The following is a 13,538-nucleotide window of genomic DNA, read 5'->3' as shown; positions in this document are numbered from 1 at the left end:
GATGTATTGATTACCTTCAAGTCTATAGGACAGTCTCCTTGCTTGACCCAACTCAGCAGCATTTTTACAAATGATGTCAGAAAGTGTGACTGAATGAAAAAGTGAAAATTGGAAAAGGAGGAGAGATGTGATTGTTTAATAATACCCGATGTGAAGTCATATAAGCAATTTGTATGAAATTTGACAGTTTTCTTTCAACTATTATACCAGAAAATATTTAAGATGGATACCTTCATCTCTTTAAAGATTAATATTTAAAGATTCAAAATCATTGGTTCAACGAGAAATGTATTCAATTTCATTTCAGAACATCCTCAAGAATTTTGTCATTGTGAAATAATGTTCTTTTCGTTTGAAGCACAGCAAAAATGTACAATGTTTAAAGAAAATGTCAATTCAAATTTTAAAAATACATTTAATTTATGTAAAATATATGTAAAAAACTACACAATTTCAAATCCTTCCCTTTAACAAAATCCTTGAGATATTTTTCTCTGGTGTTAAAGTAAAAAATTCACAAATTTAACGATTGCACAATTCATTATGTACAGTTTATGTGTAGGTTTTATAATGTTCTGTTTCAAGGTTATTGGTATTTTGTGGATTTTGTCCCTCTATTCTTACTACTGAAATATTTTAAACACATTTACTGTAGGAAATGAGAGATGGAGACCTCGATTACACAAAAAATCTTCAGCTAGCAGAGTACATTTAGGAGGCAAAAGCAAAATGAGGTCCACTCGGTAGGCTGCTATTTCTGTCCCCCTCTCACATTTCTACTGTTAACTCTCCCACAGCAATAGTGCTCATTCCATCCCACTGTCAGAATCATCACAACTAGCTCCCCATTCCTGGCTTAATGTCAGCTCCTTCCCCAAGGCACGGAGTTGGCAGGATTTGGTGTATAAATATATACAGACACACGCTGCAGAGGAGAGCTTCATGGCTGTCGATTTGCATATCACAAGGAAGAAGGGCGCTTTAAGGAAAGAACTATACAGGCTTTCTCCACTTGCATAGCAAGCTTCCCCCTAATGATCAGCTTGCATTATTCTGAAAACACACTGTTCTTATTTTTTTACACTTACTGAAAATAGAAGCAGAACTATATCCACCAAACTGTAAAATTCTTCAACTAATTTAAGAAAACCCATTTAATGAGTTAAGATATTTTCACAGTGATTAGTTGTAAAAGACTCAGATGAATGCACATTGCACTAAGATTGTAGGTGAATTATCATTAACATCATACTGTTTAATTACATTGATATGTAATCATATTATTGTATTCTTTTAATAAATAATTTATTGTCATGAATTTATGATTTGTAGTAGAAGAAAGAACCAGACCTTTTTTTAGGCTTTTCAGATGTAATAGGCAGATTGGTCCTACCCTTCAGAAGTTTTAATTTATCTGTAACAGGAACAATGATTTGTAGGTGATTATATTCAGTTGTAGGTGATAATATTCAAGGTGATAATAACAATAATGGGCGTATTTCTGCTACACGGAGCTTCCTTGCAAACAATTATCACACTATCAAAAATGTCTTTTAATTCAGAGAAGGCAACCTGTTCATCATGCCTTTGGGCCCTTATATAAAATGATACTGGAAAAGTAGTCAGATGAATGGAAGTAATTTATGGCTTCACAACCCTTCTTTTGATCTGGGTGTCACGGATGTCGGAAAGGCATGCTGTGGAATGGCAGGAGAGCAATAAAGACCCTATGCGTAGCGGCAAAAGGGGCAACACGGAGGTTAGCCCGGGCTCAGGGGGTCAGACGATGTCGTGTAGAATCCTGCGCCCTCAGGCCGCGGAGGAGACGAGCTGGTGCATGGCGGGTCTCGACATCCGAACCCTCAATGCTGAGCCAGGAGGAAAGGGCGACCTGGAAATATAGAGCCCCACACAAAGACACACCGGAAGGACAAGCAAAGCACAGGGAAACTAGGAACAGGACAGAGTAGGAGCGCCCTCTAGCTGTGGAGGGTGCGACACTGGGCTGGTGTAATATAAAAGATAACTGTGGTGAAACCCGATATGAGCAGTAAAGTCATGGCAAAGTAAACTAAAGAGAAATATGCCATACAAATGTGGGAGCACAACAGATTGTGCTGTTGAGTCGTCGAGATGCACAATTATTCTCCCCTCTCATCTCAGCAGCCCCGGTACTAAAATATGAGAAGCCTCCAGGTGCCACATACTAAAGACGTTTTGAAAATGAGTAAATATCTGTAAACGATTTTCTTTAGCAATGGAATTTGTATTGTAGAAGTTAATTTATTTGGGTTTCTGATTAGGCTGAACATTGCTGTTACTGCACATAAGAGATATATACTGTATAGTGTATCTTGATGATGCTTGAGGCATGCTTCTGCTTAGTACTGCCCTGTCAATGTTTCGTCATTTTGGGGAAATTTGAAATGGGAAATTTTCATTAATCTCCTTATTAGATTCAAATATTAAGCCAGAACCTGCTTTGCTTGGTCCTCTGCTTTCTACCACAGTGTTTTGCTTACAGTATATTTGGCTCTCGCAGTGAGCCCCTCTATCATATTAATGGAAATGTGTCTGACTGGGACTGGGAAGCTGATCACACAGCCTGTGCTGGTGCAGGTCAGCTGGTTGTTTTAACCGAACCTGTGCATTCATATTCATATTAATGTGACACAAAGGACTCACAGATCTGCCAAGTGAACTGGTTATTGTGAATAAAGGAAGAAGTCATATTCAAGTACGAAGGCTCATGGTCTGGTTCCGGAACAGGAATGAGTCTGGCAGTCTTGTTATGCAAAATGGGTGTAAAAAGACACTTTGACTACTGCATTTTGTACACTGTTCTTCCCACCCGAAACACTTAAACCAGGGTGGAAACTACAGCACAGCTGCCGTGAGAGTGAAAGCAATTTTTTTATTAACTGGTGGTCATAATACAACCTTTGGACCTAAATACCCCTGATGTATTTATCATGATGGGAGACATTGCATTCCTGTTATTGTGAGGTGTTATTAATGAGATTGTGCAAATGAACCAATTTCATTATTCGATGCAAAATGCAGGACACGGAACCAGTTGTTGTCAAAATTGAAGTGCTGCTGGAATCCATCTTCAGAAGGCAAATATAATAGACCATGTAATGATGTAATGCCTTATTATTCTACAAAAGAATTTTCTAAATACACAGTCTTTGTGGAGCCCATGTAATGTGATACCAAGGTCATATGCTGTCTTGATTTATTCTGAAACACCTGACAACTTTCCTGTGACAGAACAAGATGTGATATATAGGTAAATCACTTTAATAATATTAAATTAACAATATGAAAAGGAACCAGAAAAAAAAACAGAACTTTTTTTTCTGCAAAATTTGGCATATGTATATATTGCATCATAGTTTTACAAACAAATTTACATCAAATACATAATAAATAATTTTTCTCGAAACACAGATCTCCAGGACAACGAATTAAAATTATTTTCTATTTCTCTGTACAGAAGTCGGAGCAAAATCTGTCTTATGAGGAATACTCGTATTCTTCAGCGCTGCGGCGCCCGAAATCCATCCAGCCGAGGTAGTCCCTGTCTTTTATCCTGTGGTTGGCGCTCAAGCCGCTGGCCTTGCTGTTCACAGTGGAGTTCCTCCGGAAAGAGCCTGGGAGAACGGACAGAGGTCTCATCCGGTTACTTGTTTCACAGATAGTGACACCTGTCCAGGGGGCCTGGGGCAGGAAATCACAGTGCCCTCCTGTAATTCAACTGCCCCCTCAGAAAAAACACGGTCTACCAGGAATTGTGACGGTTGTGTTGTTTCAGCTCCGGTGTTTTTCGTTTTAACACGAAAAGAAAAAGAACAACCAGCTGAAAATACAAACATGCCATGGATAAGTGTGTCTAGAAATAAATTCTAGATAGTATATTTTATTTTATTGGTTGATTCCCACAACAGCCTTCCATGGAAAAATGTAAAAACTTGTGGGGCAGTCGTAATAAAAGTCTAATAAGGAATCAAGTGTTGAGGACCTTATACTGTAGGCTGCCTGTTCCTACACTGCCCTGGAGCGCGAGCTCCCTGCTGTTCTCTCAGACCTCTGTCTAACACTGTTCTTCGTCCAGAGCCTCAGAGCTCACAGTCTGCCACACTCAGTCCAGCATTTCAAAAAGCCGATTCTGCCTTAACACAGCTGCCCTCCTGCATTCGCTGTGTCATGAAACGGTTTTGCACTTTAATGGGTTCAGCAAAGAAATCCTGAAACCAGCCCACAATAGAAACACCCTCTCACTCTGTCCTTACTATGATATATCTTACAATCACCTCAGGTGCTGTATTCTTAGAGAAAAAAACATCTTAATTGTGAAGCACAAGAGTTCCAGTTACAGTACACTCCTTATATTAAGGATGGAGCAGTGGCTCTATGGCTCAGGATCTGCACCTGTGGCTGGAAAGTTGCTGGTTCAAATCCTGTGGCCGGCAGAGGAATCCTACTCTGTTGGGCCACTGAGCAAGGCCCTTAACCCCAGCTGCTCCAGGGGTGCCATATAAATGGCTGACCCTGCGCTCTGACCCCCAGCTTCTCTCCCTGTGTGTGTGTCTCATGGAGAGCAAGCTGGGGTCTGCGAAAAGGTGAATTTCTAATGCAAGAAATTGTATAGGGCAAATAAAGTGATGTTATTATGCTACTAACAGACTCATGCCCCCTCCAAATTGTTTTCAAAGAAGAAATTTTAAATGTTTACAGAATGCTATGTAAAAACATTGCATCCATTAGAAACCGTTTCTTTATTTTGCGCATGTCGTATTGCTCTCTTTGCTTATGCTGGTAGTTTAGGAAAACTGTTAAAAATTTATGCTGGCGGCTAATTTCCTCAGCTTGATCCTGTGAAGTCACAATAAAACAAATGCCTGCAGGGAATATAGTAAAATAATGCTGCATTGATCTTGGGGGTGCTTTTTTCTGAATTGTATATCAACAAGAAAACTGTCAGAGCATAATAGAACACTAGAGCTGTGCAATTATTAGTCTTTTCTTGAAACCATTCCATTATTGTGCAGGCCAGAGGAAGAAACAAATTGCCTCTTTCCTGGTTTGATAATTGTAGTTAAGGGTAATTACTTGGCAATTAATCCTGTGAAATGTCTTGCCGGTTTGTGCCCCGTAACCAGTGAAGTTCAGACAAAATCAGCATCACATGAAAGGATTTTTTGTAAAAAATATATACATACTGTATAGGGCTAAATATAGTGTTTTCAAGAATTCCCTACACCAACACTGATTAAATTTTAATTAGCATCCAGGCTCTACAACATCTTTTCCTCTGCTCTGTCGATGAGCAGTGCACTTTGCTAATCATCATCTTTTGATTGGCCAATGTTATAAATTATATTTAAGATTATTTTAGATTAGAGTTTAAGATTAAAATTACAGGAAATATTTGCAGGCAATAAAACTAGGTTTCATAGTAGAGATTTATCGCATTATTTCTTGTATTGTTATTTTGACTTCTTCCTAGTTTATTCCACAGGTCTCCTCCCCCTGGGTCTTGATTTTCACTGTGACAGTTTGGACCCAATAGTTCTACAGAGGCTTAAATGACCTCAAAGGAGACATCATTTCTGTAAGACTTTACTTGTGCTTGTCAGATATTAAAAAAATATAAATGATATTGCATGCATTTGTAATAATATAACAGAATGACTTTTAAAACAGCAGTCTTTTTAAAAGTGCATTAGATATAACTAAATTTGTCTTAAACACTTTCACTAGATCTAGAGGAAAGCAAATGACCAAGTGGATGGATTCAGAAAAAAAACAGTTTTCAGTTGCAATTTTTTTGTTGAAAGGATGCAGTCTACATGACAACGAAAAAGCCTCCAAAGAATTCTTCTCGGTCAACATGTCCCTACATGGACACAGTGGGACAGGTAAGTAAGTACTGTATTTCATGCACCCGGTCTTCTCATGAACTGTCAGGGAGTAAGACGATCTGATATGACAGCTGCCTGTCCCTCCCCTGGCTTCGTTCATTTCTCCCCAAAAATGCAACTACACATAACTAGCCTATAATCACAGAAATAAACACGGTTATACTTTACAAAACTGATTTTCCAAAATCGTTAATGAGAACAGCTACCCAATATGTTATACAAAATTAGACCTGGCTTATATGAGGATGAGGGCATGTTTTTCTGCAATTTCGACTCCCCCACAGGAACTAAAGACCAAATCGGTATGAAAAGCTTAAAAGAGAGGGAGAGGGGAGCACGCTCCCAGGGAGCTTATGTTTTGTACATGTGATCGACTGACTGCTCACATATTTAGTAACACTGTAATAAAGAGTGAATTTATGTTTATCAGAATCTACGTGGGGGAGACAGGTCACGACACGCATTGTTTTGACTGGAACCCCAGGACCGAGCGCTGTTGGAACAATAATGGTTTCCATAGTAAATATGAAAAGGTCTTTGTTTTGTTCCACATTCAATTTTATTTTCCCAGCAAAGCAGCTGAAAACACTAGAGTTAAAGGACAAGGTATTGCTATGCTTTTATTTTTCTTCACTATAGCGATTAACTATGCACACTCTGCCTCTCATCCCATCTTTCTGAGTCATCGTCTATGACATTACCGCTGCTGGACAACTGTGATAGATTACATTCTAGATCATTTTTAAAGAATGTTCTCGTGTCTTTTAATGTGAATAGTACCTAAAGGAAGAATCTTAAGTGCATTTGATCAAAAGGCAACATCTGGGGGCATGCACAAGCCTTTAGAATTGTCCTCACTTGAAATGAAATCTCATTCAGCCTGTTTCTCAAAAAGAATTTACAAAGGTCCAGTCTAACGTAATGAGCAGGTGAACTATATTCAGATATAAGTTCAATATATTTGAACTACCTTTTTTGACAAATAGTTGCAGATACAGTGAAAATTTGAAATGTCTCTATGCAGAACAGCTACTGTTAATCTCGGCAATAAGAAACTGATTATGGCCATGTCAACTCATTATAAAATGCATTAATTTTGTGGGTTGTATTCTATTACTGTAAATTGACTTGGATTAAGACATCTTCCAAATTAAATAATAGCAGCACTGACAATTGCATGAGAAATAGTCTTTTTCCTGCCTAAAATGTTTCATCTACGTTACACGAAGATATCAGCATGTCAGCTAGAAAGTTTTCATCAAGCCACATCGTGGTCACTTAATAATGAAGAAACAGAACATCAGGTTGACTCTTTATTTAACTGCGGTGTTAATCCTGTACATCTACTGCAAGTCTTCATCTCTGTATTTTTTAAAAGAGACCAGAAAAAAGGCATCCTCTTATTCATTACCTTACTAGGACTCTTCTGTTTCTACAGTACAAAGTAAAAGCGATTAAACCTAAATCCTGAAGTACTTTCAATAATTAAAAATCATTTCTCTGCCACTCACGGTTAGATCCATATATTCAACAACCCTAATGTTTTTATGTTACAAAAACTATGAGACTTGCAGGCTGAGTTTCAGACAAAGGGAGTTACGAAATGCATAGTAAATTAATTCTTACTTAAATTATTGGAGGCTTACTCAGTCTGTTCAAGGTCTGCCCTAAATGTGACAATAAGAATGCATTATCAGGAGATTTTAATCTAGAGCACAGTTAAGTACTGGGTGTAAAAGGGTATCCAGACCTTTGCTGAATGCATGAGAAAGCAACGGACTACTGGAGTTTGAAGTTCACTCGGACTCGCTGAGCTCCAAGCTATAGGTGCAGCCGAGGAAAGGCACAGTCGAAACAGTGAAAAACATTATCCCACACGGGACTCTAATCTGTACAAGTACAAATAATGTGCAGGAGGTTTTTAGATGTGTTATTATACTGAATATTTACGTATACAAAGCGTCCGTGTAAGTTTCTGCGGCGGAGATGTCAAAATATGCTCACAGTTGTTCAGACTGACAGTCAGAAGGTAGGCTTTCTCCTAGCTCTGGAAATGCATGGGTTTTGTGCTCACCTTTCCTGTTCAGTAGTCTTGCCAGCAGTTCCCCGAGGCTGGCTCTTTGCTCCGCAGTCTCCTCTGCCTTTTGGAAGGGCTGCGGCTGCCCATGAGGTGGCGCTGAGCGGGCGCTCCTGCGGAGCGCTGACAGGCTCTGACCCAGCTGTGCCGGCGTCCCCTCATCCTCTGAGCCGGAGGCCGGGCGACCCAAGCAGCTCGTCGAGAGCACAGCCAGTAACACGCAGACACAGATTCCACTGTTCATAGCTGTGAGACAGAGCGGGGCACGGCAATTACCGAATATTTCAACGCATGTTTCTCTTTGCACTGCGCTACCAATTCTATTTTTCCCAGGTAGAAGATACTGTAGTTTGCGTGTAGATGCGCTGCAGACAGAACTGCAGTACGTGTCTTCCTGTCTTAAAACCTTAAACATCAGGCTTGGTACTTTGTGCTATGAAGTGCAAACGTTTCTTCGGAACTTCGCATTTAATTCACCGTCAGATGCTGATATGTAATTAGCGGACTAATCGTTCACTAATAGATGTGAATAAGTTTATGAGTTATTAATCTCAATACATACTTGAGAAGGGAAATAACTGATTTTATTTGTGTAATGCAGTTTCAGATTCATAAAATGCCTGAATGTTTTAAAAGATATATGAGAAATAAAGGCGAATAGAACATATTTTTCTACAATGCTGGAAGCCGTGTTGAATTGTGGATAATCTGCTGACAGCAGATCCCACAGGAAACATATTATTGTTACACTGTCCCAAATTACCATTTATTGATTTAGACATTTAATCACGAATGGACGGCATCTGCCCAGCATTAGGAAAAAGATTCCCGAACTATACAGGACTGAAAATGAATACTATCGTTGTAGTGCAAATCATTTTTACACAAACTATAGTGTAATAAGAGATGTGAGTCAAATTTAAGCATTCTAAAAATTTAAAATTTAAAATCACTCACTTCTAAGCAGTCATTACATATTAAAAGAAACTTGAAATTCATGAATAAATATGAATTGCAAGGTCTCCCTTATAATACACAGGCTGAAAATTATCATATCATCACCGCCACTACCAAGACAAAAATTAAATCACATTCATAATGTGACATGACCCTGAATATTGTTTTAGCTGAAACTCTACTTAGAAAATTGCTTGTGAAAATCTGGACTGAACAAATCTAAATATTAAAAATATATGCTATATATAATATTGAAAAATATATGGTTTTCACAGGTTTATTAACAAATGTTTTCTTCAGTCCCATCAACAATTTATCAGTCCTTAGAGAGTGATCGTACTAGAAAAATTAGCTTTAAGACTTTTCTTATTCCTGTAAAATAGACATGCACACACCCTATGCATCAGCTTTTAAGGCATTTGAGTTTCTATCTGTCCATAGAGACTTGCTTTCTTTCATGTGCTTCCTTAATGATCTATGCACAGTACGTCAGTCTCTGCATTGAGCCATATAGTACTGAAAATCTAAAGTGAATAACTAAGGTAGTAGAGGACTACTCTAGACCGCAGGTTTCTGGAGATGAATGTATACTTTGCTCTCTTATTGTTCACAATAAATTAGCTTTTTGTTCATATCTTTGTAAAATGCCTTATTTTCTACTAGACAGCTAATAAGTTCATGATGAAAACCGAGGGAGTCGTCTAGCACTCACACCATCAGAATAAGCTCTTGAAACAGCTTACTTCAGCAGCAGACACAAATTTCACTCCTGTTTCAGAAAGAAAGTTCATGAAACTTGTCCACATTACCAAATGAAAACATCAAACTGAGTTAAACAAAATAAGTGCTAGATATACAACTTCACTTTTTAAGAAGAGAATCCAACACTTCTACAAAAGAAAGGTCTTACACTTACCTTCCAGATGAAAGTTGTTTCCGAAGGCAGGAGAGCTGGAGGAGTGATGTGTGAACAGTGCGCGATAACTTCTTTGGATCTGCGATGCAGCTCCTTAAATATCCAGCAGAGTGTTCAGAGACCTGTCATCTATTTGCACAGCACTGACGCAGATGTGGGAGAACCACATGCTCAGCTGCATGCTACTAGGACACAATAAATTAGTATCACTCTGGGGAATGACAGTTCAAAAAACTTCCACATAATGATCATCCCTTTCAAACCCTGGCAGAACTAGACTGCTAAAAAAATCTTTGGACAGTAACAAAGTCATTTACCACGGAGCAGAAAAAAACCTGAGGTTTCTTAGGATTTCTCTCACGTTTTCACCGGCAAAAACAGAAGTGCTGCAAATTAAAATGCAGAAAACAAGATGATGTGATATTCATCCATGTTCAATAAGTGAACATTGACTGACAGACAACAGATGCAGAGCAAGATACACTGGGGACAGGTTGCTGGTTCATTGCAGGTCACACACACCCACATACACACTACTGTACATACAGGGACAGTTTAGCCATCACCTTAGATCGAAAGGCTTTAGATTTTGGGAAATGAAGCCCCGGTCTCACCATGCCAAACCCAATTACAAAATGTGAAATAACGAACTTTTGTAAAGGTGGTACAAGGTGGTAGTGTACACCATACTGAAGAAATCAGAGATCCCTATGATTAAATAAAGATAAAGAAGGATACTATTTTTTTACTTAAACTTATACTTTATGTATACTTCAAACAATATGTTTTTGTTTCAAGGGAATGTACTGTATATTTATCATAGCTGGCAGAGGAACTTTCATAACAGGCCTTTTTTTGTATACTTTGGATAAATTCTATCTGCTTATTTGTGATTTTTAATGTGTCAGTTACTTGGCTTCAACAGTTTTGACATCCCAAGGATTTAAAATCTGTCTGACTGCAGGCTTCTGGTTCACTGATTGGAATTGATCAGAGAGTACTGACACTAGTGTATATAGTATTTCATGCTAGAGGAAGTAACTCTTTATTATTGCATGTATCATCCTGAATTAATTAAATCTGAAGTTGGACAGACCGTGTTCTGAAAGAACACTCCAGTATAAAGCACTAAGTGGATCTTCAGGAAAGCCTAAGATGAAGGGCTTTCTAGGATATTTCTGTAGAGTTCGTACAGATGCCCCCAGAGTTAGGATGGTTCAAAAGCTTTTGTGTTCACCATTGTAGTAAATCACTTTTGATCATCCAGCCAAGTACTGTGTTTCAAAATTCTCATGAATTTCTATAGACCTGGATGTCTGCTGGGCCAGATGTTTTGGTAAAGCTAGTGGTTATGTACCTGCCGTGTGACTGGGTGGTGACAGTATCACGTGGTCACGTGGTACAGCATGTCACCAGTTTGGTATCGGAGAATTCTGGAGAAGAATGTCAGGTCGTCCATCAGCTGAAGCTCAGACAAACATGGGTCAGCAAGCCAATGATCCCACACAGATAAAAAAGAAGACATTTCTCAGTTTGGATTGGCCATTTCAAAGTCCAGACATTAACACCATCGAAATCTGATGGGAGGAACCTGAAGTAAGCTTTTCAAGCAAGGAAACCCTCAAATGTCACAGATTTGAAGTAGTACTTGAGGAAGAATTAACTACATTTCAGAAACGTCAGCGTGAGAGGCCGATAAACAGTGCCAGGAAACTGATTGCTGCTCAAGGAGGTGTCACCAATTACTGAATCTTAGGGTTCATTTATTCACCTCAAATTATTTACTGTTGCATCATTTTGTAGTGCAATCCACATACATTATATCTTATATCTTCAAGTTATACATTTAATAAGGCTGTCTTCATCCATTATTCAGACTTTCAAAAAATCTAATCTTTTCAAATATATGTATAAGAATACAGACCATCCTAAGGAGTTAGCAAATTTTTCTTTGCAATGTAACTTACATACTGTAGTATATTGACAGATTGACTTCCATAGTCTTCCCTTCACAAATTCAATTTTCTCATACTGTTATCTTGTTTTCTGGACAATGTACAGTACGTTCCTTCCAGAATGTATTCAAAAGCTGCTTTTGCTCACTGACTTTTTAACACATTCCCAAGTTTGCAAGATTGCCCAAGAAGGTTAGGTCAAACAGCCGGACACCCAGGTCTTTGTTTCTCTATATCTTGTTGTCCACCATATATTGAGAATGTATTTGCTAGGAAGCAATTTATGGCCTGCACTGTATTTCATTATGGAATCTTGCTGCACAGAAAGAGAAATTTATTATATTAGTGTTTTTACTTGTTTGAACAGATGATCCCTGTATGGGAATGATGTGGACAGTCAGCTGAGATTAATTTGACTAATTGAACTTCAGAGACCACTACTGAGTTGGCATCTGGTGAAGAATATTAAAGACCCCTGAAGACGAGCTGACTCCTCTGGGGCTTAATAGCTTGGCAATATCTACCGACACAATTCCTCAGGTTAAGAGGGGGGTCAGTCCTGGCAGTGAGATCAGAGAGCTGTTTTTGTCTCAAGGCAGCCTCCCTTGCTCATATACGGGTAGCTATAGCATGGAGTACTGACCAGGGAATTTTAAATGGCTAAACAAGCGACCTAAAAAAACATATAATTAATGGAAAACATTAACAATCTGAGACATACTGATGAAGAACTTGGGGTGCAAATTCATTCAATGAAACAAAGGGCAGAAAAGCAAATCTACAATATAAGGAATTTTGAATTTTGAGGCTGCACATCTTTTAAGGCTCTCATTTATACATTTTTCATTTACATAATCCATGATAATTATAGATGAGTACTTAGGAATTAGTTATGAGGCTTCTTCGCTTCAATGGTTAAAAGGCTTCATTTCAGTGGACGTCAGGTTTAATGGACAAAATCTTCTAAAGGGGAGTTTTGGCAGTAAAATCAGAAATACCAGACTTTCCCTACAATAACATGGAACTGCACAAGTAATAAAACCAGATAAAAATAAAAACTAGGTCTGAAATTCAGGAATATCAATGATGCTGTATAGGGGTTGCTTACAATGGTTGTTGTTTGTATTTCGTGCACTTTAGCACATTTTATACAGTATATTTATGAAATATGCAATAAAGAGCTTATATGTGTATAATTAACAAGCTACGGGTACAAGTCAGAAGATCCAGAAAGCATTTGGCTGATTAAAACATAATCTATGATTTAACAGAGTTTTGGCAATGATAAACACCCCTTGCCCCGTATTAGTCTGCTAAACTGAAGGTTTACTGTGTCTGTGATTGCCCTGTGGAGTCAGGTTTTTGACAAAAGGCCACAGTTGCCTGTCAATTTTCTTTGATGTGAGACAGCAGCCAGAGGCTTTAACTAGCATTAGAGAAATGAAGTACAACATATTTTATTATGCAACATATTCCAATAAAGACATTTTAAGGCGAATATGTTGATTTCATTTATAAGGGGTTGGAAATACAGTAACAGCCACGCAGGCGTGCTGCAGCACATTCAGAAAGATAACAGAAAACGCTGGACTGATATCCTAACACACTTACGACCAGGAGATGGAAATTAGAGCTATACAGTATGTTTAGATAGGTTTGGCAAATAAACATCTATTATGACACCCATGCAAAGGTCTGTCGTATTC

At 38.4% G+C, this 13,538-nt stretch overlaps 1 protein-coding gene across 1 annotated transcript; it reads right to left on the bottom strand.

Moving 5' to 3' along the window:
- Nucleotides 1–3,284: 3,284 nt before the first annotated feature.
- On the bottom strand, nucleotides 3,285–9,955 carry LOC148822502 (cholecystokinin-like). Its single transcript, XM_088929236.1, has 3 exons — nucleotides 9,878–9,955; nucleotides 8,002–8,250; nucleotides 3,285–3,656 (listed from the first exon to the last, which is right to left on the bottom strand). Exons 2-3 carry the CDS (start codon nucleotides 8,246–8,248, stop codon nucleotides 3,520–3,522), a joined length of 384 nt encoding a protein of 127 aa, XP_088785362.1. The 5' UTR covers nucleotides 8,249–8,250; nucleotides 9,878–9,955; the 3' UTR covers nucleotides 3,285–3,519.
- Nucleotides 9,956–13,538: the final 3,583 nt, after the last annotated feature.

This window comes from Atractosteus spatula, chromosome 12 (genome assembly GCF_055471065.1).
Source record: "Atractosteus spatula isolate fAtrSpa1 chromosome 12, fAtrSpa1.hap1, whole genome shotgun sequence".
NCBI lineage: Eukaryota > Metazoa > Chordata > Actinopteri > Semionotiformes > Lepisosteidae > Atractosteus > Atractosteus spatula.
The sequence above is the reverse complement of the archived record's forward strand: the minus strand, read 5'-3'. Positions and strand labels throughout refer to the sequence as shown.

Excerpts from the sequence above, each read along its gene's own strand:
- LOC148822502 (XM_088929236.1), bottom strand. The coding sequence starts at position 8,248 with ATGAACAGTGGAATCTGTGTCTGCGTGTTACTGGCTGTGCTCTCGACG. Across the intron at positions 3,657-8,001 it reads AAGACTACTGAACAGGAAAG|GCTCTTTCCGGAGGAACTCC; the intron begins GTGAGCACAAAA and ends CCGTTCTCCCAG.